The 25,337-nt window shown below is 43.9% G+C and overlaps 1 protein-coding gene across 2 annotated transcripts in view; it reads left to right on the top strand.

Annotated features, from left to right (window-relative positions):
• LOC139551119 (collagen alpha-3(IV) chain-like) overlaps positions 1 to 19,031 on the top strand; it is a 69,015-nt gene extending 49,984 nt beyond the window's left edge. For both annotated transcript variants that reach the window (XM_071362523.1, XM_071362522.1), the window contains exons 27-52: positions 45 to 137; positions 417 to 524; positions 669 to 763; positions 931 to 1,081; positions 1,331 to 1,447; positions 4,503 to 4,667; positions 7,256 to 7,342; positions 7,513 to 7,647; positions 7,913 to 8,011; positions 10,170 to 10,265; positions 10,605 to 10,744; positions 10,928 to 11,054; positions 11,148 to 11,228; positions 11,332 to 11,430; positions 11,538 to 11,585; positions 11,773 to 11,946; positions 12,409 to 12,539; positions 12,691 to 12,763; positions 13,349 to 13,423; positions 13,597 to 13,722; positions 13,974 to 14,069; positions 14,164 to 14,373; positions 15,178 to 15,355; positions 15,560 to 15,674; positions 16,673 to 16,845; positions 17,481 to 19,031. In XM_071362523.1, coding sequence (XP_071218624.1) covers positions 45 to 137; positions 417 to 524; positions 669 to 763; positions 931 to 1,081; positions 1,331 to 1,447; positions 4,503 to 4,667; positions 7,256 to 7,342; positions 7,513 to 7,647; positions 7,913 to 8,011; positions 10,170 to 10,265; positions 10,605 to 10,744; positions 10,928 to 11,054; positions 11,148 to 11,228; positions 11,332 to 11,430; positions 11,538 to 11,585; positions 11,773 to 11,946; positions 12,409 to 12,539; positions 12,691 to 12,763; positions 13,349 to 13,423; positions 13,597 to 13,722; positions 13,974 to 14,069; positions 14,164 to 14,373; positions 15,178 to 15,355; positions 15,560 to 15,674; positions 16,673 to 16,845; positions 17,481 to 17,562 — 3,074 coding nt within the window. In that variant the 3' untranslated portion in view covers positions 17,563 to 19,031. The remainder of the gene's footprint in view (positions 1 to 44; positions 138 to 416; positions 525 to 668; positions 764 to 930; positions 1,082 to 1,330; positions 1,448 to 4,502; positions 4,668 to 7,255; positions 7,343 to 7,512; positions 7,648 to 7,912; positions 8,012 to 10,169; positions 10,266 to 10,604; positions 10,745 to 10,927; positions 11,055 to 11,147; positions 11,229 to 11,331; positions 11,431 to 11,537; positions 11,586 to 11,772; positions 11,947 to 12,408; positions 12,540 to 12,690; positions 12,764 to 13,348; positions 13,424 to 13,596; positions 13,723 to 13,973; positions 14,070 to 14,163; positions 14,374 to 15,177; positions 15,356 to 15,559; positions 15,675 to 16,672; positions 16,846 to 17,480) is intronic.
• Positions 19,032 to 25,337: the final 6,306 nt, after the last annotated feature.

The following is a 25,337-nucleotide window of genomic DNA, read 5'->3' as shown; positions in this document are numbered from 1 at the left end:
CTGATGGTCTGACCCAATGTTCTCCCCCCCTCGATCCCCACCAGGTCAGAAAGGTGAGCCCAGCAAAAGAGTGGCTTACCAGGGAGTCCCAGGCCCACCAGGACAGATGGGACTGCCTGGGTTACAGGGCCCCCCAGGTGAGCAACCCAAATGGGGCCCTAACCACAGCATGAGAGAGGTGGCTGGAGGTCTATACTACGCTGAGCTTGGTGGCATTTCCAAACCGATATGCTTTGTTACAATGGTTAAACAGAGCAAATCATCTTTGCTTCCAGGCTAGAATTGAACACCAAACTGCACTCCGACCCAAATTGAAGTTTTGCTTTTAGTAGCTTTACTGCCATTAGCACCTGACAAAGACCGTTATGGTCAAAACATGATAGGAAATAATCATTGAGTTGAGTTTGTCCACACAGGTCCTCGTGGTAGTGCTGGTTTACATGGAGTACATGGTTACCAGGGGGAGAAAGGAGACAGTGGTGGATTCTCCACCCTGGGAGGACGAGGACCCACTGGAACGAAAGGTGAGTCATGCCTACATCTCTTTAAAATATAAATTTTACATTGTATTATATTCAATTTTTTTCCAAAATTTTACATCCAGTTACTTGTGAATGTATGTGTGTGTGCATTTGTTAGTAGGACTAGTGTTGCTGTCTGTCTCCTAGGTGACAAAGGGCACCCGGGACCCCCAGGTACCTCTGGAAGCGGCTACCCTGGACGACCCGGCCCACTGGGAATCCCTGGGGTTCCAGGGTCAAAGGTCAACTGAACACCGAACCTGCCATGTTTGTCTGTCGATCTATGTCTGTCATTACCCATCCATCCATCCCCCCACCATTCCATCCTTTCATCCATATAGCCTTCAAAATTCCCTCAGTCGTTCCATCCATCCCGCTAACCATTATGCATCCTTCCATCTACTTTCAGGGTGATGTTGGGTTTGGGGCCCCAGCTCCAGTCGGCCCTGAAGGTTTCCAAGGTGGTGTTGGGGCCCGGGGACCTCCAGGAGACCCAGGGCTACTGGGACGACCAGGGAATCCAGGACCAATAGGACTCAATGGGTCACCAGGCCCCAAAGGTACTTACTGTACACACGGATGGACACAGAGATAGGACAGGCAGACAGACTCAGACACGGGATGGGCATGGGACACACACACACAGATACAGACGTGGGACACACCCACATTTTGCTAACTCCATTTCTATCACACACTTCACTAAAGCTCTCTGAACGAATTCATCCACACTCAACAGCATACACACAGATGCATTTACATACTGGTGCATGTACTTCCAAAGCAGTTATGGCCTTGTCTGTTTGTAGGAAGTAAAGGTGGGGTAGGTTCCCAAGGACCACCTGGTTACGCACATACTGACTGTACAGGAGCCACAACCGGACCACCTGGTCCGCCAGGACCAGCAGGCAGACCCGGACCTCCAGGTGAGCCCGTGGAGCCTGCTAATGTCCCCACACCATGTCAGAAAATACATCTTTCTTCAAGGCATCTCACTCAGTTTCCTTCATTCTTGATTATTCTTATGTGGCTTCTTCCCTTTCTCTTCGCTCTTCCTTCTCTTTCATCACTGGGAGCACCATGTCATTTCAACATGGATAATTGGGTAATGTTTGGTTGAGACATTGATCAATCAGATTACAATCTATATTCACCCACTCAAAAAGACAGCCAAAAGATAGTTGAATTTCCAATGTGTTATCACTATGCTTTCAAACATCTAAAAGCACAACCAAATTCCAATGGGGAAACAATGTCAGATTTTTGGGTAAATTGTCACCCAAATGTCTTAAACTGCGATTTCAACCATTTTAAAAGCCCAGGAAAGTTCGAATGGGAATACATTGTCAGATACTTTCTTTATTTATATGACAGATTGTGTTATCGCTGTGCTTAATCTAATAGCAGAACCAAATGACTTTGATTACAGTTGAGATTACATTAATGTAACGGCTCTCATTTGTAGAATGACCGGACCAAGGTGCAGCGTGGTAGGCGTACATCGTCTTTTTATTGACTACACCAAAACAAAATAACAACGACAGAAAACGAAAGCGAACAGTAATGTCAGGCACAGACACTAAACAGAAAACAAGATCCCACAACCTAATGGTGGGAAAAAGGGCTGCCTAAGTATGATCCCTAATCAGAGACAACGATAGACAGCTGCCTCTGATTGGGAACCACACTCGGCCAAAAACAAAGAAACAGAAAACATAGAATTTCCCACCCGAGTCACACCCTGACCTAACCAAACATAGAGAATAATAAGGATCTCTAAGGTCAGGGCGTGACAATTAAAAGCACATGGTGCAAGTGATCAGATTATTACAGCAAGTGTGAAGATGTTGTGCAGGAATTTTTTATGTCTGTGCTTTTCTATTAACCGTTTTCTGTGATCATGCAAGTGACTGACTGTACAAATCCTCACTATCAGTAGCTGCAATTTGGCAGTACGCCCAGACCTTTGTTTTAAGAACAAAAGCTATCTCAGTGTCAAGGTCTCAGCTTAGAGAGAAGAAGCCTAGGGAGGTATTGGTCTGTCACATGTTATGAACCAGTATTGGTCAGTCACATGAATGAAACAAAACAGTAATGATGAATTAATTATGTTAAATCATGTAAATATAACTTGTCTGTGTATAGCCGTATATAAGACAACTGCTGGGACTGCCCCAGCAGAGCTCCTGATTGACATGTGTACTATGGTGCATTGAGTTGGTTGGAACCTCTCCAGCGCGCTGATAATAAAGGATGATTCATTTAGGATTGACTTCGAGTGTCCTTGGTGGTAATTTCCAAGACATGGTGTTGAATTTCCAAAACAATCTCCACAGACCTGCGATGACCTATGCATGCTGTATATGATTACCTCAGTAGAAATGTATAGTTAGTGACCTTAAAATGAGTGACACATCCATGGTCACATTTTAAGGTTTAATGTTACATTAGTTTGTTTGTAAGATAGCCTTAACTTTAGGCTGGTCACTATACTATAAAAGTAATATTGAATTGTGTTTGGTTGACAAACGCAACTAAATATAATTATTTAACGGAGATTTATCTACTGCTTGGATAGTTCCACCTGTGCCGCTGACTAATTAATTCCAGTGTCTCTACAAATTAATAATTGATATGTTGGATTCACGTTTCCATCTCAACCAAAACTATGTTATAAAAAGGATCAAATCAAATTTTAAATGCACTTTAAAAAGTTTGATTGTATTTAGTCCTATTCTTTAACTTAGATTTTTGGTTGAGGGGGAGACGTGTATCCAACATAATTTATTCATTGTAGACAAAATGGAATTAAATCCAGACTAAATCAGTGGCACAGATGAAACTATCCAAGCAGAAGAAACAACTCCTTCAAATGTTGATATCTGGTTGTATTGACAACCAAACATAATTCTATCAGGAATCAAAGTAAGACCCAGATGCAGACTGTCAAAGTAACAATATGTAATGTTCCAACAGGGACAAGCAGAAGACAGGTCAAGGCAGGCAGAGGTCGGTAATCCAGAGGAAGGCAGAGGTACAGGTTCAGGGCAGGTTCAGGGTCGGGGGCAGGCAGAGTGGTCAGGCAGGCGGGCACAGAGTCCAGAAAACAGGCAAGGGTCAAAACCAGGAGGACTAGCAAAGAGAAATAGAAAGCAGGAGCAAGGTTAAACGCTGGTAGACTTGAAAACATACAAGACGAACTGGCCCAGAGAGACAGGAAACACAGGGATAAATACATAGGAGAAAACACCTGGAGGGGGTGGAGACAATAACAATAACGAGATAGGTGGAACAGATCAGGGAATGACAAATTCAACATCACTACATTTGAAATCAACCAGAGCTTGACATCCTAGTCCTATTGTATTGTCTATTTGTAGTTGAATTCTGGGTTGAATTGAAACAATAGCTGTTTATGACTGCAAATGCTATATAACATCAAATACTATATTGCTAAATAGCATCATTGATGAAAAGAGTGATCAAGTATGGTTACATTTAATTTGCTCTATTAAAGCTACCCTTTGGAATGACTTCAATAGCAACAGTAAATCTGTTTAGTTTTTAAGTAGAGATCTCTCAACAATCATTCTCAAAATAGAACGTTGGTAATATAGTCAATGACAAATATCATAATTTAGTAGGGCTAGACTGGATTAAAACCCTGTATAGGAGACCAAAGGGTGCCCAGACTATATATATATATATATATTTTTAAAGTGGATATAACGTTGAAGATCTGACATTGTTTTAATGGTACAAATTCAACATATTTTATTCAAGGTTTTTCTATGTTTAAATTTGGTTAGCATGATGACAATCCTGTGGTTGACATTTCACCCTCAAAACAGCAGTTTACGTTGATTACTTAAAAAAAAAATCCAATGTCTATTCCATGTAGATTCCACGTCACAATACGTTGACAAATTACATTGTTTGGCTCTCATCCACTAATCGACCACTGTCCCTCCCCTCGCCCAGGTTTCAATGGACAGACGGGTGCGCTTGGGGCCCCTGGCGCTCCAGGTTTTGGACGTTCAGGCCCGGCTGGTGACCCTGGGCCCCCTGGGGTCTCCGGACCCGGAGTGCAGGGACTAGATGGACAGAAGGGAGGCAGAGGGAGAGATGGGTTAACAGGCACACCAGGTACATTAACAGAACGGACACATTCAACACATTGGTAACACTTCAAAGCTAACAGATATAATGTGCTATATATAGATATATATATATATGTTATAAGCATGTATGAGCGTTTATATTATACTGTCTTATTATAAGGATTAGCAAAGTTACAGTGGTCTCAAACGAAAGAATGTTCTTGTCTATGTATTGTCTGTCCCTGTTTGTTGTATGTGTCTGATGCATCCCCATAGCCCTAATAGGAAATGCACCTAGGGGACAAATGTGACTGGTTACAGGATCCTAGGCTTATTGTCATTTTTGACAAAAACTGTTCTTTACACTTTATAAAAGTACAGTCGGAGCTTCAAAATGGTATATCATACACTGCAATTTTAGAAAGTAATGGGAAAGTAACGCTGCTTTGAAAATGTAAAAACTGGTGTACCAACTTTTGAGATCAAATGTTTTATAAACTGAACAAAAAATATAAACGCAACATGCAATAATTTCAAAGACTTTACTGAGTTACAGTTCATGTAAGGAAATCAGTCAATTGAAATAAATTCATTGGGCCCTAGTCTATGGATTTCACATGACTGGGAATACAGATATGCATCTGTTGGCTCACAAATACTTTTTTTTTAAAGGTAGGGGCATGGATCAGAAAACCAGTCAGTATCTGTTGTGATCACCATTTGCCTCATACAGCTCGGCACATCTCCTTTGCATAGGGTTGATCAGGCTGCTGATTTGTGGCCTGTGGAATGTTGTCCCACTCCTCTTCAATGGCTGTGTAAAATTGCTGGATGTTGGTGGGAACTGGAACACACTGTCATACAGCATCCTAAACATGCTCAATGGGTGACATGTCTGGTGAGGATGCAGGCCAGGGAAGAACTGGGAAATGTTCAGCTTCCAAGAATTGTGTACAGATCCTTGCGACATGGGGCTGTGCATTATCATACTGAAACATGAGGTGATGGCGGCAGATGAACGGCACGACAATGGGCCTCAGGATCTCATCACGTTATCTCTGTGCATTCTAATTGACATCAATAAAATGCAATTGTGTTCATTGTCCGTAGCTTATGCCTGCCCATGCATAACCCCACCACCATGGGGCAATCTGTTCACAACGTTGGCATCAGCCAACCGCTCGCCCGCACGATGCCATACACGCTGTCTGCCATCTGCCCGGTACAGTTGAAACCGGGATTCATCCGTGAAGAGCACACTTCTCCAGTGTGCCAGCGGCCATCGAAGGTGAGCATTTGCCCACTGAAAGTCCTGAGGTGGTCCTGAGAGCTGGCGTGGTTACACGTGTTCTGCCGATGTGAGGCCGGTTTGACGTACTGCCAAATTCTTTAAAACTACATTGGAGGCGGTTTATGGTAGTGAAATAAACATGACATTTTAACAGCTCTGGCGGACATTCCTGCAGTCAGCATGCCAATTGCGTGCTCCCTCAAAACTTGAGAAATCTGTGGCATTGTGTTGTGTGGCAAAACTGCTAGTTTTTGAGTGGCCCTTTGTTGTCCCCAGCACAAGGGCTCCTGAGTGGCTTAGTGGTCTAAGGCACTGCATCTCAGTGCTAGAGGCGTAACTACAGACACCCTGGTTCGAATTCAGGCTGTATCACATGCGGCCGTGATTGGGAGTCCCATAGGGCGGTGCACAATTGGCCCAGCGTCGTCTGGGTTTGGCTGGTGTTGGCCGTCGTTGTAAATAAGAATTTGTTCTTAACTGACTTGCCTAGTTAAAGGTTCATTTTAGAAAAATCCACACCTGTCAGGTGGATTATCTTGGCAAAGGAGAAGTGGTCACAAACAGGGATGTAAACAAAATTGGAGAGAAATAATATTTTTGTGCATATGGAACATTTCTGGGATCTTTTATTTCGGCTCATGAAACATGGGACCAACAGTGTTGCGTTTAGATTTTTGTTCTGTGTATGAGGCGACAGTACAGAATGTCACCTTTTCATTTAAGGGTATTTTCATATATATCTGTTTTACCTTTTAGAAATGAAAGCATTTTATGTATCTAGTACCACTATTTGAAGGTGTGAAATTCACTTACAGTGTATTAAAGCAGTCAAACGTTTAGTCTTTGGTCCCGTATTCCTAGCACGCAATGATTACATCAAGCTTGTGACTCTTCAAACTTGTTGGATTCATTTGTAGTTTGTTTTGGTTGTTTCAGATTATGTTGTGGCGAATAGAAATGAATGGTAAATCATTTATTGTATATCACTTTTATTGTAAATAAGAATAGAATATGTTTCTGAGTGCTTCTACATTAATATGGATGCTACCATGATTAAGGATAATCATGCATTTATTGTGAATAATGATGAGGGACAAAGTTAGAGGCACAAGTATCATACCCCAAAAAAGCATAAAAAAAAAAAAATCAAACAGCCCTCCTGTGAAGTATTATCTAGTGTCAAACAGTTACCAATCACAAATAAAGTTTGATTAGATGTAATCTGCAAAGACATTGAGTGTTCCAGTGTCATTACATTTAGTTAGTCTAATGCCTCACAGGGACCTAGGTAATTCATTTTTTACTACTACAGTAGCTGATGCAGTGTATGTTACCTACCACAGGTCCTCGAGGTGATCCTGGGCTGGATGGAAGATCTGGATCGGGCTCTGACGGATTCCCTGGATCTGGAGGACAACCCGGCCCCATAGGTCACACATATGTACAGACACGCCTTACACACATGGGCGTGCGCACACACAGACACGCACACTCACAAGTACCATATATACTGTAAAACACAATGATGATAAAGGTGATGATGATGATGATGATACTGATATACAGTATAAGGATTATTATGCTGTGTGTTTCTGGGCAGGGTCGGATGGCCGTGATGGGGATAAAGGCCATAGAGGTGTACCAGGCCCTGTGGGGGACATAGGAACCACAGGCCCTTCTGGACCAGCACCTATCACAGACTTATATGGGCTCCCAGGGGACCCTGGAAAGCTTGGTGAGCACCAAAGGGACTCTGCGATCAATTCAATCAAACCCACAATGCAGTATTTATGCAGTTTGTGTAAAAAGCTGCTACTACTACTACTATGAGGTATACTCAGCTCACCGGTACAGTGGGCAGATGTTGTCAGAGTGCAAATACACAAGGACACTGTGCAAAAAAATACTATGACAGGTTCCATTTGAATCACGGACCAAAAATGTAATCAAATATTGTGAGTAATATGGTCATTTAATGTGGATTATCTGTTGTACAATAGGTCTGCTTGGTTTTCCTGGTGCAAGAGGAGACCCTGGATATCCTGGACCAAAAGGCATTGATGGGAGGGATGGTGACCCAGGAAAACGTGGGCCTAGAGGTGTGTGTGTGCGCGTGCGTGTGAAAAGGACATGTCCTGCTTTGTGGGGGTGACTGTTTTGATTGGGTTATTTTGCCTAAAAACCATAAGGACTAACTATATATACACTACCGTTCAAAAGATTGGGATCATTTAGAAATGTCCTTGTTTTTGAAAAAAAGCTAAAAAAAAATTGTCCATTAAATAACATCAGATTGATCAGAAATAAAGTGTAGACATTGTTAATATGGAATATCTACATAGGCGTACAGCGACGCATTATCAGCAACCATCACTCCTGTGTTCCAATGGCACGTTGTGTTAGCTAATCCAAGGTTATCATTTTAAAAGGCTAATTGATCTTTAGAAAACCCTTTTGCAATCATGTTAACACAGCTGAAAACTGTTGTGCTGATTTAAAGAAGCAATAAAACTGGCCTTCTTTAGACTAGTTGAGTATCTGCAGCATCAGCATTTGTGGGTTCAATTACAGGCTCAAAATGGCCAGAAACAAAAAACTTTCTTCTGAAACTCGTCAGTCTATTCTTGTTCTGAGAAATGAAGGCTATTCCATGTGAGAAATTGCAAAGAAACTGAAGATCTCGTGCAACGCTGTGTACTACTCCCTTCACAGAACAGCACAAACTTTCTCTAACCAGAATAGAAAGAGGAGAGGGAGGCCCCGGTGCACAACTGAGCAAGAGGACAAGTACATTAGAGTGTCTAGTTTGAGAAACAGACGCCTCACAAGTCCTCAACTGGCAGCTTCATTAAATAGTACCCGCAAAACACCAGTCTCAACATCAACAGTGAAGAGGCAACTCTGGATGCTGGCCTTCTAAAATTGGGATTTTAATGAATGGAGCGTATTTGGAGAGGGACTTTTTCCCCCCCCTGTGAGCACGGAGCGGTTTTTAGCAGAGAGCAGGAAAGGACATGGAGCACCAGAGCGGCTCAACTCCACTCACATTTTATTTTATAATTAAAAGTAGTAGGCTGCTCCAGTCGGAGACAACATTGCATACGTTAAATATTATCGAGGGTAAAAACAGGATACAGTCTGAAGGCTTATTTCCATTGTGATCCTCTTTGATCCTCTTTGGCAAACAAGATGGCAGGTGGGCAAGATCGACATTGCACACGCTGTTCACACAATGTAATAAAAAAAAAGCACTAAATTAAAAATATTTATAACATAATCAATAGTACAGCGGTGCCCAGAGGTAAAGCAAAGTTCAGCATTACAGACACACACTCAACCTCCTGTATGTAGACTCAGCACAAGAAGCAGCACGCTATCAATCAAGGCAATAGTCGCTCTATCGATCAAGGATAAAGTGGGAGTGGTAATTGTCCGGAACCTGATTTTCAGAAGTCAGAACCATCAACAAGAGTTCACACAGAGTTCAGCTATACTATATACTAACGAACACACCGGAACCATAAAGTACATGAACCGAGTTTAACCGGATACATTTCAGGGGGACATTTAAAAAATATATATATTTTAAAATTAGCTTAATAATCTTAAGAATGACTTAAGACGAATAAATCACACTGCTGATACCAGTGGTAAAACATATTGATGATAACAAATTCATAATAAATCATATTCCAACCCGATAAGGCGATTATGCAGATGATGCACTTTTGATGCTTTCTAGCAAAGCATTCCTCAATGTTAGGAGTCGGCCCTGCAGAAGCCCTACCACCCATTGGCTATTAGGAACCACTGATACACGGCAGTTGTCCAACCCTGCGGATGATGGGCTGAACAAACCCAGTGACACAACACACCTGTGTCCTTACTTCATACTGTAACCAAATGCAGCTCATCCTAAGGATCATCACAGACATGCAAAAGTAGAAGGATGACTGTGCAGTGTGCACTTAACCCATTAATACCTTTCTCCTCAAAAATAGAAAAGGACATTTTCTAAATAAAATGTGTGTGCTTGCTTGTCTTGGAATATTTAAACTATTTATAAATGTCAGTGGGGTTAAACAACATGTGCAGTGGAAGTGGTAATGACTGCAGTAGTCATTTCATTGGTAGTGACTTCAGCAGTAGTAGTAATAGTAGTAACTGTTTTAGTATGATTTATAACAAGAGTATGTCAGATTTCGAGAGTTAAATTATTATTTTTTTGCATGGACACTAATGACGTGTGTATGTTAGGTCCCCCAGGTGATCGTGGAGCCGATGACCTATATTCAGTAGGAGGACCAGGCCCATCTGGACCCAGGGGAGATATTGGGAGCATGGGTTTACCAGGTAACTAACACATATATACACACACACACACACACACACACACACACACACACACACACACACACACACACACACACACACACACACACACACACACACACACACACACACACACACACACACACACACACACAATGACACACACACTCACAGATGTGTACGCACGCACACACACACTCACTCACACACACAATCACAACAAAAAGTATCCTTGAATGCTTGGCATACTGCATCGCATACCAGCTTATGATGTCATACTGAAAATGGTTCAAATGAATTAAAAGACAATTGATTATGTTCTTACTGTTCTTATTGAGTTGTGTCGATGTGATCTCTTAGGTCCCCATGGAATAAAGGGAGTTCTGGGTTACCATGGAGGCCTGGGACAAGACGGTAGACCCGGTCCATACGGGCCTAAAGGAACTAAAGGAGAGCCCAGTTATGCTCAACCAGGCCGCCTAGGACCACCTGGACAAAAGGTGTGTTCAACAAACAGAACCACAGTCTATTCCCAGCAATTTAAATCACTGCCACTGTGCAACACAATACTGTAAAACTACAGATACCATTTAAACACCAAGGTGACTGTTACCTGGCTCTGATAACACCCTTCTCTGTCTCTTTTTCTCTTTCTCTCTCCCTTCCTTCCACCTTTTCTTTAGGGCGAGCCAGCCTTGTGTAACAGCCATGGTTCCAAGGGAGAGAGAGGCTCTCCTGGTTGCGCAGGTCGTCCAGGCTCCCAAGGGCCCACTGGAGCCAAAGGAGACCCAGGACATCATGGACATCATGGTTACTACCACTGAAATACTAGTAATGATAGTTATGATAGATGATCATGAGGATGATGTTTTCTTTCTTTCCATCTTTCTTTCTGTGATCCAGGACCCCTAGGTCCTGCAGGGCCACCAGGTACCGATGGTCCTCCAGGCCCCCCAGGACCCACTCCATCAAATGGAGCTCCAGGTCAGAACATCACCAAGGTTTATTCAGGAAATACTGTATATCAATGAAAATACAGTATGTGTATATATGTTTTTGGGGTGTCTGACCATATCTTCTTTCATAGGACAACCAGGGGTACCTGGCCCTCCTGGTCCCTGTGGTCCTAAAGGTAACCAGGGTCGCGATGGCATTCCTGGACCTGCTGGTCAGAAGGGAGAGACATGTAAGACAGACACCTTGACTTCTACTTGCGTTGTGTTTATATCTATGCTTCTTGCCCCAATAATTTGACATTTTGGGGATATAATATATCCTCTGTGCTCTCTCTAGTGATTGTGGGGTCGACTCCTGGCCTACGTGGAGAGAATGGACAGCCAGGTGAGTCTCAGACTGATGACATCATTCCTATACCTTCAGCCATGTACCACTGGCTCGACATTGGATTGTTATCGGCTAAACTCGTGTTATTAATTAGAATTGGTTCTGTGATAAGTTATTACCGGCTCCGTTCATGGCTAAAATTGGTGTAACTGGCTAAAATGGTTTGTTTTCTGTTTCCCTATAGGTCCAAATGGAGATGTGGGTTTTCCTGGCCCCAATGTTTTGGGGCTCCCAGGGTTTACTGGAGACCAAGGCATTGAAGGACCCCAAGGTCCTCGTGGTGAGCCAGGGCACCGAGCCGTTTGTCTCAAAGGGCTGAAAGGAGACACTGGTCCTCACGGCAGACCTGGAAGCCCTGGTGAGGACGCACTGTTCTTTGTGGCTTTGAACACCAACTCTGTCACTGATTAGCTCTATACCTGAATCTAATTGAAACTGTGTCAGTTGTGCTGGCACAAACTCTACCCTTGAATCAAATTCAATCTCTATCCTTGACTCTGTGGGCCTGTAGTCTATAGGCCGGATTCCCAGACACAGATTAAGCCTACTTCTGGACAGTATAGAGAATTAAGTGCTTCTTAGTCAATGACTAGGTTCAGACTCATTATGAACAACTGTCTCTGATTCACTCATACTATTGGTTAGTTTTTAACTCACTCATTCAAACTCTTATTCCTCCTGACTAACCAAAACTCAATAGTTATGACTTAGTAAGTCAAACTCTATCTCTGACTCTAACTCAACCTCTCCCTTATTCCCACCGGCCCTGAATGCTGCTCTACCAAAACATGCCTCTGACTGAAATAATTTCTGTCTGCAGGGCAACGGGGTCCACGGGGACAGCCAGGGTCTGGAGGTTATGGATATAAAGGGGACATGGGAGACACAGGCTCTGCAGGGGGCAGAGGCTTCGACGGGCCCAGAGGGTACCCAGGGCTTCCAGGGCCATGGGTGAGTCACTCCATTGAAGAGTACAAAACCAACTAAATGTTGTTTACGTTTTGGAATATCCCTTGAACGTTGGAAAAAATAGGTGTTATAAGTAATTATATGTATAATTTGAAGTATTGGATTATTGCTTGAATTGCTTTCTACCCTCTAGGGACCAGGAGCCATCCCTGGACCTCCAGGACCAATAGGTGACCCAGGTCACCCTGGACCCCCAGGAATCCCCGGTAATCTTATTGCATCGACAACAATCCTCTGCATTGTCATTTTTTATTTACAAAGACAAATCTGTCATTACACCGTAGTATTGAGTGTGGCCAGGAGTTTATCCTGACCATGAAGAAATGGGTTCTAGTTCTAGGGCAAAGAGTTTTCCCTAGTAAGGTGACATGCTCTGGAAAAATGACTGTGCCTCCTGTTAATGTGTGCCATGTGTTGCAGCCATCGAAATGTCATCCCTAGGTTTTTTAGTTATGACATGCTAGATAGTGTGTGATGTGCGTGTAGGAAATGTGTTTGGTTTGTTTCAATTGAGATATTTTGAACACAAGTCTGATACCACAATGATGACACCAAATGTGTTTGATGGATCGTTTTGGCCTTCTTCTAATGCCTCTTAAGGGAAAAGTAATCCAAAAAGGAATTTGATTAAGTTACTGAGTTTGGGTAATCCAAACGTTAAGTTACTGATTACAATTTTGGACATGTGCTTGTAACATGTGCTTGTATTACATTTCGAAAGTATCCTTACCCAACTGTGTGTGTGGTGCAGTTGGTGATTCAGTGTCTCTTGATGAACTGTGTTGTTTTAGGTGAGACGGGTGATCATAGTTATAACCCCGGCACGAAAGGACCAAATGGGGCCAAAGGCCGGCCAGGACCACCAGGTCAATATTTAACATTTAACACTAACAACTCAACATTTAACACTGAAAATTCAACACTGAAAACCATTGGGTCAATATTCAATTCGTCAACGCATCCTAACTCTAAACGGAATCTTGAGCAGAATTTGTTCTCTAGTGGTTCAATCAAAGGTTTTTTTCATGCACATCTACAGGTCGTCCAGGGCTTGACGTGTCTGGACAAGTGAGATTCTATCAAGGGGATCCAGGCCCACTTGGTCACCCTGGGAACCAAGGATTTCCAGGTCCAAGTGGGCCGCCAGGACGGCCAGGATTTGCAGGTTCGGTATCCTTTTATCATCTGCAACTACAAGCCACATGGTCAGGCCAACCATGATTCACTTCAACCAAACGTCCTATTCTTTCTTACTAATGGAATAGTCTATGGGGAAAGAGTGAATGCAACCTATGCCATGTCTTAGCTTGTGTTGACTGGCATGCTAACATTAGCACAATGGGTCTCAATAGCTCCTACTTTAGCTTTGGCTAACTAAATTGCTTGCCAAAATCGAGTTTTCCCTCTCACTGCCAGGCCCCACAGGCCCTAAGGGTCAGCATGGACACAGCCCTCCAGGCCTGCCTGGGTTCCCTGGACGCAAGGGAGACAAGGGATCACCAGGACGGACAGGTATTTATATAAATGTGTGTTGCGGTGATCTTGTTGAACATGAGGCGAACAGTTGGAAAACATGTATTTTATCTAAGTGTTTTTGCTCTGGCAGGGCCGGTGGGCTACCAGGGGTCTCCGGGTCAGAAGGGTTCTCGTGGCCCGTGGGGCTCCAGCACGGCAGGCCTGGCTGACAGTTTCCTGCTGGCCCGACACAGCCAGACGATCAGAGTGCCTGACTGCCCCAGAGGTACCACCCTCATCTACTCTGGATACTCTCTGCTCTTCATCAATGGCAATGAGAGAGCCCACGGACAAGACCTAGGTAAACAGCATGGAGACACACATTAATACTAATGAGGCACACACACACACTGCTCAACACAAAAAAAAACTCACCAAACGCAGAGCGGTTGTATTCATAGGTTGCACCTCCGTCACTCGGGCGCGTCATGCCGTCGGTCTGAACGTTCTCAAGCTGGCCTCTACCAGCGGCACAACAGTGGCACTCTAAAGTCACGATAAGCCCAGTCATTCTGGGCGGAGTGTCTAAATTACACTATGGTGCCTGGAAATACAATGACATTGCGAAAGTAGTCATATATTTTAGTAGGACGCAGCGTTATCATGTTGTCAAATTGACTTTAGACAGATGATAATGTTGTCATTAGCTAGGAAAGTTTGTAAAAAAAAGAAGAAAAAAAAGGCTATACTAGGAAGTTTTCCTACTCATTGTTTTGCCTCCTTTTGAATCTCATTGTATTTCCAAGCCAAGATTCTGATGAAATCTTCATTAGCGCTCATAGACGATGCATTGAGTAGGATGCTCAGTCGGGCATCAGTCCGAAACGAAAGTTCAGAACAATATTGTGATATAACATGCAAACCATGAATAGGTGTAAGTTAGCAATATGGTGAAATTCTTACAAAGCATATCAAAAGGCAGTGTGTAAAATAGCATATTGGTTAATACCTAACGCATCCAATCATCTCAGATCTAGAGGGTACAGTTCGATTTGGGATTGAGCAAATGAGTTTCTAAAAATTGTGATGTTAACTCAGCACTCTTACTTTTCCTGTTCATTTGACATTGTCTCTCTTTGATGACCTCACCACTGCCCCCCCCCAGGCTCCATGGGCAGCTGCCTACCTCGTTTCTCCACCATGCCCTTCCTGTTCTGTGACACGGACCACACCTGTCGCTACGCCGCCCGCAACGACTACTCCTATTGGCTGTCGACGGAGAAGTCCATGCCGCGCAGCATGGACCTAATCAGAGGAGATGAGATCGGGAGCTACATCAGCAGGTACACAGCCCTGGGAGGAGGGAGGGACAGACACACACACACACACACACACACACATGCACGCTTACACACACACACACACACATTCTTGCAGGCTACTAAAATACAGGGTCTCTACAGTTTGCATTTGTTATTTTGGAACACATTTGAACATGTTACACAGAAATGATGCTACGCTACACTTGTTGGTGGTGTGTGATTTAGGTGTTCAGTGTGTGAGGGCAGCTCCAATGCCATCGCCATCCACAGCCAGACCACCCAGACCCCAGACTGTCCTCGTGACTGGGAATCCCTCTGGACTGGATACTCCTTTGTCATGGTAACAACCTGCTCCGTATCGATATACTGTTTGATATCTGTACCTGCAGTGCCTTCAGAAAGTATCCATACCACTTGACTTATTCAACACTTTGTTGTGTTACAGCCTGAATTCAAAACAGATTAAATCATTATTTGTCTCTCACCCATCTACACACACAACCCCATAATGACAAGGTGAAATCATATTTGTTGAAATGTTTGCACATTTATTGAAAATGAAATACATAAATACACATTTACATAAATATTCACACCCCTGAGTCAATACTTTGTAGAAGCACCTTTGACGGCGATTACAGCTTTGAGCCGTCTTGGGTATGTCTGTATCAGCTTTGCACATCTGGATTTGTGGTTGAATGATAATGCTATGAATGATAACGCTGCAAATGAAACATCATAGTAGGAGCATGTCGTTGCACACTCCATGGTGACATAATTCAAAACTCAGTGTAACTTACTCTACCTTCTCTATACTTCTCTCCTCCTCACTTCTTCTTCCCCATCCGGCCCTTCATCGTGTCATCTCTTTCCTCTGTCCCTTTCTCCTCATCTCTGCTTGTTCTCTATACTCCTCTCCTCCTCACTTATTCTTCCCCATCCGGCCCTTCATCGTGTCATCTCTTTCCTCTGTCCCTTTCTCCTCATCTCTGCTTGTTCTCTATACTCCTCTCCTCCTCACTTATTCTTCCCCATCCGGCCCTTCATCGTGTCATCTCTTTCCTCTGTCCCTTTCTCCTCATCTCTGCTTGTTCTCTATACTCCTCTCCTCCTCACTTCTTCTTCTCCATCCGGCCCTTCATCGTGTCATCTCTTTCCTCTGTCCCTTTCTCCTCATCTCTGCTTGTTCTCTATACTCCTCTCCTCCTCACTTCTTCTTCTCCATCCGGCCCTTCATCGTGTCATCTCTTTCCTCTGTCCCTTTCTCCTCATCTCTGCTTGTTCTCTATACTCCTCTCCTTTCCATACCCCATTGCTCCTCCTCTCTGTTCTTCCCAGCAAACGGGTGCGGGTGCTGAGGGTTCGGGGCAGGCGCTAGTCTCCCCAGGCTCGTGCCTGGAACACTTCCGCCAGGTTCCCTTCATCGAGTGCCACGGCCGGGGAACCTGCAACTACTTCCCAGACTCCTACAGCTACTGGCTGGCCTCGCTCGACCCGGATCGCATGTTCAGGTTAGAGTCATCACATCAGAGATCGATTCAGTGTCTATACAATACGATCAGTGGTGTAGTTAAAAAATAAAAATGCACAGAAGATATAGGGAGCGTTATTTAGGGATATAGGGAGCGCTAATCACCGCGAATGGTGATTAGCGTTTAGCCACCAATTTCTTTTCACTGTATACAATACTACACTGTTCAAATCAAGCTTTATTTTGAGTGCTCTTTTTTAGCTTTGCTTTTCGGTAGAGTGCTTTTTAGTCGTTCCGTTTTTATTGTTCTTCTTTTTTGCTTTTTTATCCTCTTATGTTCGCTGCGTAGTAAATATTTCTGTTTTTATTTTCATTGTTTTCACTCGTTTTTGTCCTGTGAAAGCAGATTGTGTTGCGTTCCATGTCTGAAATATGCTGTATAAATAAAGCTTGATTTGAATTAGCAATATGTATGGCCACATACGGGGATGTTTTCTTCTCAATGCCTGTACAGCATTGTCTTTTTTATCAACTAGTTATTTATGTTTTTGTGACCGTGTTTAGGATCATTCTAATACTTTTAGGGTAGTTGAGGTCATTCTGCCTCTCCAGATTCTTTCTGGCCTTACCTACACACCACACTAAACTCCTCTTCTTTGATCTCCTCCCCTGCAGTAAGCCTGTGCCCCAGACTGTGAAGGGGCGTCTTCTAGAGAATGTCATCAGTCGCTGCCGCGTCTGCAGGAAACCCTATTGAACATTGCCAGGGGCCGGAACAAGAGTTGGGTAAATTACTATCGGGAGGAGGGGCTAAGGAGATTGACTGACAGGTCGTGTAGGTCACTGTTCGGTAGCACTTTATTTTATGGTACTGTTTCCACTATTATTTAATAGGAGTTTGTTTGCTAACAACAGGTACTTTCTGGTATTTTCTTCAAGAACTCACCACCCTTTGTAACTACCTGGTATTGAATGGTGCTTAGTAGTGCTTGTTTTAATGAATCCCAAATAAGTCATGCACATGTTATTCATGTGAAATCGCCATAACGATACCTTGTTCTTTTCTGTACTGTAAAATAAAGTGCTACCCTCACTCCGGGTACGGATGTGGAGCGGTTTGAATTGTTTTTGTGCGTGATCACCTTGTCCTCGGCCGTCAGCCATGTTTCTAAGGGACTGTGTGGTTGGAGTATGTCCGAAAGAACACCCCATTATGAAGACATTACAATATGACTATTATCCCATCATTGTTCAAATCCCATCAAAGTAAGGGTTCATTTTGCACTGACTGAGGCTGTATGCAGGGTAATACACTACCACGTCAGGTCACCACATGGTGTCCAACAGACCTTGGTTCAAATGGCATTGGTTTTCTTTGAAAATACTTTAGCTGAGTGGTAGAGGATGCCTGGACTGCCAGATGGCAGGGTTTGCACTTTTGGGACTATTCAAGCAGTTCGATTTTACCAGACAAGCTCAATTAAGTTTTTTGAAACTGTCTAATAATATTTTAACCCATGTCTGGTACCAAGTCCAACATACATAGCTGACCAGAGAGACTACTCATTACCTCCATATGGGGGTGTTCAGACAGCAGCTTGATTGGTGTGGTTAATGACACAGGAAATATACTTGACTTCATAACACTGTCATTCAGACTGACATAAAATATGTAATTCAGACTGACATAATTACAGTATGTCGTTAAAGCCAGAGTCCTTAATTGAAACCATAACAAAGCGGTCACCCCAGCTCTGTTTTGGTAAAAAGCTGAGGGATGTGCCTGGATAAATGTAACCACTCTCAAATTTAATAGACAGAGCTATGGATGCATCATTGATATCAACATTCTACTTTTAGCCGTATTTTGACGCTATACACTCATAGAAGTAAAGGTGCCTGGAAGAACCTTTTTGGGGTTCTAAAAATTGCCACACTGTTGGAACCTTTCCAATTCCTTGAGGAACCCCTGTGTACATTTTCAAACCGGAACCTTTTTGTGATGGAGGGGTTCCATCCCCCCCCCCCCCCCCTTTATAATAACATATTGTAAAGGTGGCAGCCTATCAGAACATTGAAGCCGTGGCTTATTTGAAGTGTGGCTTTCAGGTAGTTCTTTCAGACCACCGGTTAGAGTAAATGTCATTCCTGTTCATGTTCAGTTTGTACACTGAACATAACAACATTGCTTATTTAGTATAGTAATAAAGTGGTAACTAACCCGCAGCTGTTGGCGTCTTTTTATTGTTTTCATGTGATGTTTTATCAACTGTACTTGATCGTCAGTGTTTAATCATAGCAATTACGTCGTGGAGCTACGGACTGATCCTAATACTTTTAAGTATATTTGCGAGCACAAGTAGACTCAGCTATGACCACGCAAACAAGGGAAATGCGGTGGGATGCGGTGGTGATGGAAAGCCACGAGGAATAAACTTCCCTTGCCGACTACTCTGCCAATCAACGCCCAATCCTTGAAGGGGAAAGTGGACGAGCTGACGGCTAACCTGCGCTACCTGCATGACTAGGTAGCAGTGCGTTCCCGGTACGTTCCCGGTAACTGTGCGTTCCCACAGTTGTTTTGCAACTATAGATGTCTGGACTAGGCCTATATTTTCATTGAGGGACGAAATGAGTAGCCTACGAATACATCAAAAATAACGTGTTTTATTGAATTGGTAACCTGTTGTAGAAAAGCAATTGTACACTCGAGGTTGTGCTGATCTACGGTACTCTGCTCCTCCTCGTGCTATACCTATGACCGCTGCACAGACATGCTAAAAAAGTTGTTTAACAAGCCCTCTCGTGTACAACTGCTTTGTTACATACCGTACATCCTGAAGCAAACACAGCCAAAGCTTCAAATATAAAGGATGGTTCATTCTACATGGAACTGTTACGCTTGGAAGTTTAACAAAACTCGTTGTTTAGAATATCTACATAAGGTCAGCAATTGCACTGAGGTAGATATTCTAAACAAAGTGTTTTGATCTAAAAGGATTTTCATTGGTCTATGATATTGGTTGCGTTGAAGACATGGGTCGTTTGTTTAATTGATCTCAGTATGTCAATGTCAGAGTGGCTTGTCATTTGTGTGGTATTAAAAAAAGAGTGTTGTTTCCAGTCATGTAAAATGACAGAATTGCAGGAGATTATTTTAGAAAAGGCTCTTTTTTTTCTTGGACCCACAAACCCCTTAGCCCTTGGTCTTCAGGACTGAGCCCCGAGTGTTATGAAACTCTATTGTGTGTGTATCTAGCATATTTTGTGTTTGGTTAGTTTAAATTGAAATGTTTATATGTTTTTCAGGTCTTTTGTCATTTCATCAAGCATATTTGATAATGTGTCTTAGTTATGCTCTTCTACAAAGGTGCTCTCACAAAAAAACATGTGATTTTTGCATTTACACCATTTTTTATTACACTGGTTGCATGATGCCAAATAAACATTCACTTGGAGATCGATTTCTGTACATTTCCTGGATTTAGGTCTTTGGTCTAAATGCAATACAAATATAAGCCCTAACCCATCTCTGCTTACTTGGTGTTGTTGTGTAACGTCTCTCCTTGTAATGTCTTTTCTCTCCTTGTCATGCTGTCAGGGTACAGTAGTATTTATGAGTAGGTCAATAGGCCCCCAAGGCCCACTGAAGCCCATTCACCACTGTGGAATGACTTTGATCCGAGGCTGCAGGATCATCTTCAATAATCTTCATGGCCAATCACAGCAGTTGGCAATAATAATTCATTTAATTTGATAAGCGCTTTTCTCACACCCAAGGCACTCATTTATTTTAATAATAATTATCTATATATTTTTTAATAATAATAATTCTTAATAATAATTAAAACAATCAGAAACACAGAACATAGAACACAGACAACAAAGTTATATACAGGCGTCGTCAGATCCGGGTGGACTGAAGAACAGAATTAGCATAGGTCATTGAAAGCGTTTCTGAACAGCACGGTCTTGAGGTATGCCTTAAAGGAGAACATAGACTCTGCAGCCCTAATAGTATCTGGAAGTGCGTTCGACAGCCGCGGAGCCGTGCAACTGAAAGCTCTGTCACCCATAGTTTTTAGCCTGCTGCGGGGCTGCTGTAGGGAGACAGACCTAGAGGAGTGAAGGGTGCGGTGCTGGGCAGGAGGGTAGAAGGAGGTCAGACAGGTACTTGGGTCCAGAGTTGTGGATAGCTTGTTAGGTGTGAACCAGGATTTTGTAGTTGATGGGTGAGCATATGGGGAGCCAGCGGATGTTGAACAGCACTGGAGTGATGTGCTCGCGGGGGACGTGTGGGTGAGGTCACATGCAACAGAGTTCTGTACATATTGTAGCCTGTTTAGGCACTTGACAGATGCGCCACCATAAAAGGGTGTTACAATAGTGCAGACGGAATGAAATAAAGGCGTGATTTTTTTAATTTTATTTTACCGTTATTTTACCAGGTAAGTTGACTGAGAACACGTTCTCATTTGCAGCAACGACCTGGGGAATAGTTACAGGGGAGAGGAGGGGGATGAATGAGCCAATTGTAAACTGGGGATTATTAGGTGACCGTGATGGTTGAGGGCCAGATTGGGAATTTAGCCAGGACACCGGGGTTAACACCCCTACTCTTACGATAAGTGCCATGGGATCTTTAATGACCTCAGAGAGTCAGGACACCCGTTTAACGTCCCATCCGAAAGACGGCACCCTACACAGAGCAGTGTCCCCAATCACTGCCCTGGGGCATTGGGATCTTTGTTTAGACCAGAGGAAAGAGTGCCTCCTACTGGCCCTCCAACACCACTTCCAGCAGCACCTGGTCTCCCATCCAGGGACTGACCAGGACCAACCCTGCTTAGCTTCAGAAGCAAGCCAGCAGTGGTATTGAGTTGAGTGATTGATTGAGTTGCCCAGCTGCAGTTGTGATGGCATAGACCATAACCTGGGAATGTTACGTAGATGGAAAAATTTGACATTGGTCACACTCTTGATGTGGACCACAAAGGAGAGCTGACTGTCAAATATCACACCCAGGTTGCGAACCTCAGGGGAGGACCTTGACACCGCCCATATTGAGGCTGTAGCTGTTTTAGTTATGATGGTGCGACTGACAATCAGGACGACCTCTGTCTTTGCAGTTTAACTGCAGGAAACTCAAGTGCCTCCACACTTTGATGTCCTGCAGGCAGCTGACCAGGAGTGCAGTAGCATTGGCAGTGTCAGTGTTTGTGGAGACATACAGCTAAGCGTCATCAGCATAGCTTAGAGAAGTGGGTATACACTAATTTTGCCAAAACGTTTCCAAACAGGCCACCCGGCAAAGGAAAAGCGCCCTTGTGTGAAAAGTTATATCAATCCTATATTGGTCTTTCACATTCAGGCTAACCCAAGATGTACTGTGCAAGTAGGCTAATATTAGGCCTATTATTGAAACAGATAAACTGAGCCCGAAATTCACAGGTTTACGTTTTTTCCGGTTTTGTTCTCAAAGTCACACTTTTTTAAACAGAAAAACAACAGAATTATACAACCTCGTTATTGTTATTTTATTTTGTTACTTATATTAGATTTGTTTTTACAATTGTTAACCAACAATGCAGTTCATGTCACGATCGCCGTAATGATTGGACCAAGGCGCAGCGTGCGTAGAGTTCCACATATTTAAATAAATTGAAACTCACCAAACAAAACAATAAAGCACAAGAACAACCGAAACGTGAAGCTACTGGTGTGCACACCGGCAACTATCTGTAGACAAGATCCCACGAAACACAATGAGGAAATAGCTACCTAAATATGATCCCCAATCAGAGACAACGATAACCAGCTGCCTCTGATTGGGAACCATATCAGGCCACCATAGAAATACAATTCACCTAGATGACCCACCCTAGACACTGTCACGCCCCAACCAACATAGAGAATAAATAGCCCTCTATGGTCAGGGCGTGACAGTTCAAGAAATAGAGTTAAGGGCTTGTAAGTAAGCAATTCACGGTAAGATTGTATTCGTGCGCATGTGACAAATACAATTTGATTGGATTTGATTTGATAGGCTAGCCAGATGTGGGTATCTAGCTAGCTGATATTTCTCTGTCATATCACAGTTATGCCAATTTAGCAAGACGTATCAGTGTCTGGAATGTGTTTCATGAGACACTAGTTCTAAAACACCTTGCTACCAAAGTAGCTTGCAACTCAAAGTTTTATCACGTCATGTAAAGGCATGTTACCGTGGAAACGATATCAACGACTGTGAGTTGAATGCCAGGCCTTCGGTCAGCCCAGCTGTCAACACAATTAAGTGAAAATGCCCGAGAAGCCGGTGTTTGGAGAATACATTGGCACGAGTGTTTGGCCCGAGACGAAGTCTCGACACAAATCTAGGGTTGCTACCCAAGCCGGTTGGTCGTGTGTTCTATCAGTTTGTTGCTAGAGACGGGACCCAGTCATTCAGTCTTTTTGTTCTGTATCTATGGACGCGACCCAGTCGTTCATTCTAAATGTTCCATTGCCGTACAGGCCGTCAACGTTGTTATCCGTTGCTTGCTTGCTTGCTAGCTAGTCAACTAAGGGTAATTTACAGTCGACGTCAAACAGTGCAGCCAGAGTAACAACAGTAGCTGCATTTGCATTTGTTTAAGCTGTTTTCTGGTGACATTTATTTGGACAGGCAGAGTCCAAGACAAACATCCGGTTAGCCGGGCCTCACGGACCTGGTTCTCTATACCCCAGATTGTGGCCGCTAGACAAGAGATAGGGAGGATGGTCTCGGGGATCCGACGGTTTTCGGGGCTATAGAGGCTTGAGAGCGCATCAGGCTTCCCATTCTTGGACCCTGGACGGTAGGAGGTGGTAAAGTTGAACCGAGTGAATAGCAGGGCTCATCAAGCTTTCCTAGAGTTGAGGCGCTTGGCGGTGCGGAGATATTCCAGGTTCTTGTGATCAGTCCACATTATGAATGGATGTTCTGCCCCCTCTAACCAGTGCCTCCACTCCTCCAACGCCATCTTCACCATGAGGAGTTTTCGATTTCCCACATCGTAGTTCCTCTCAGCGGGGTTAAGACGATGGGAAAGCAAAGCGCAGGGATGCAGATTTTGGTCCTGGACAGAACGCTGGGACAGGATGGCCCCCACTTAGATGTCCGAGGCGTCGACCTCCACCACGAACTGACGGGATGGGTCAGGATGGATTAAGATGGGAGCTGTAGTGAACCGATGCTTGAGGTCCGAGAACACCCGGTCAGCTGCTGGAGACCATGTGAACGAAACCTTGGGAGAGTTGAGTGCTGAGAGGGGGAAAGCCCACGAACACGAACCGCTTCAACATGTCATGGAGCACGTCGTTGACGGTTCAACATGTCATGGAGCACGTCATTGATCAGGGCCTGGAACACTGTGGGAGCATTGGTCAGTCCAAATGGCATAACAAGGTACTCGTATTTGTATTTATTATGGATCCCCATTAGCTGCTGCCAAGGCACCAGCTACTCTTTCTGGGGTCCGGCAAAATTAAGGCAGCTATCCAATTTTAAAAACAATACAATACATTCATTACAGAATTCACAACACACTAAGTGTGTGCCCTCAGGCCTATACTCCACTACCACATATCTACAACGAAAAACGAAAAATCCATGTGTACGTGTGTGTATGTTATCATATGTGTGTCGTGCCTGCTAGCAGTGTTAAAAGCTGTCTTCCATTCGTCTCCTTCCCGTATCTGAACCAGATGGTAGGCGTTGCGAAGGTCCAACTTGGAGAAAATCGTCACCCCCTGGAGAGGCTTGAAAGCCGAGGAGATGAGTGGTACAGGGTAACGGTTTTTAACCATGATGTCATTAAGGGCCCTTTAGTCGATATACGGGCAGGGGAGGCAGATTGACGATTATTCCCTGCAGCAAGAGAGTCCTCAATGTACCTTTCAATCGCCGGACCAGACAGGGAATAAAGCTGTCCCCCGGGAGAAGGTCATTGGCACAGTCGTAGGGTTAATGCGGAGGGAGAAATGTAGCGCAGGCCTTGTTGAAACCTCCCGGTGGTCCTTATGGTCCGTGGTAATGGCGGAGAGATTGGTGGCTTCTCCTAAGCTCGCAGGAAGATGTCCTGGGGCAGGCTGCGAGGACTTCAGGCAATGCGCGTGGCAGAACGGGCCCCAACCCATGATAGAACCAGTAGCCCAGTCGGTCAGAGGATTGTGCCTCTGGAGCCATGAAACCCCCAAAACCACGGGTGCCTGAGGGGATTCAATGAGCAGGAACTGCTCATTACCTGACACTCTCAGGTTAATGGGAAACATATTGTGGGTGACTCTGCCAATAGAGCGCCCATCCAGCACTTTGATGTCCATGGGAATGGCGAGGGGTTGTGTGGGGATTCCCAGCTCTGACACCAAGGTAGCGTCCATAAAGCTCTCATCGGCTCCAGAGTCAATGAGCACCCGGAGAGATTTGGACTGGTCACCCCACAACAGGATGGCATGGAGAGGGGTACAAGTAATGGGGAACTCCCAGTACGGCTCACCAGCGTACTTGTACCT

The sequence above is a fragment of the Salvelinus alpinus genome, chromosome 23 (genome assembly GCF_045679555.1).
Source record: "Salvelinus alpinus chromosome 23, SLU_Salpinus.1, whole genome shotgun sequence".
Taxonomy (NCBI): domain Eukaryota; kingdom Metazoa; phylum Chordata; class Actinopteri; order Salmoniformes; family Salmonidae; genus Salvelinus; species Salvelinus alpinus.
The sequence above is the reverse complement of the archived record's forward strand: the minus strand, read 5'-3'. Positions and strand labels throughout refer to the sequence as shown.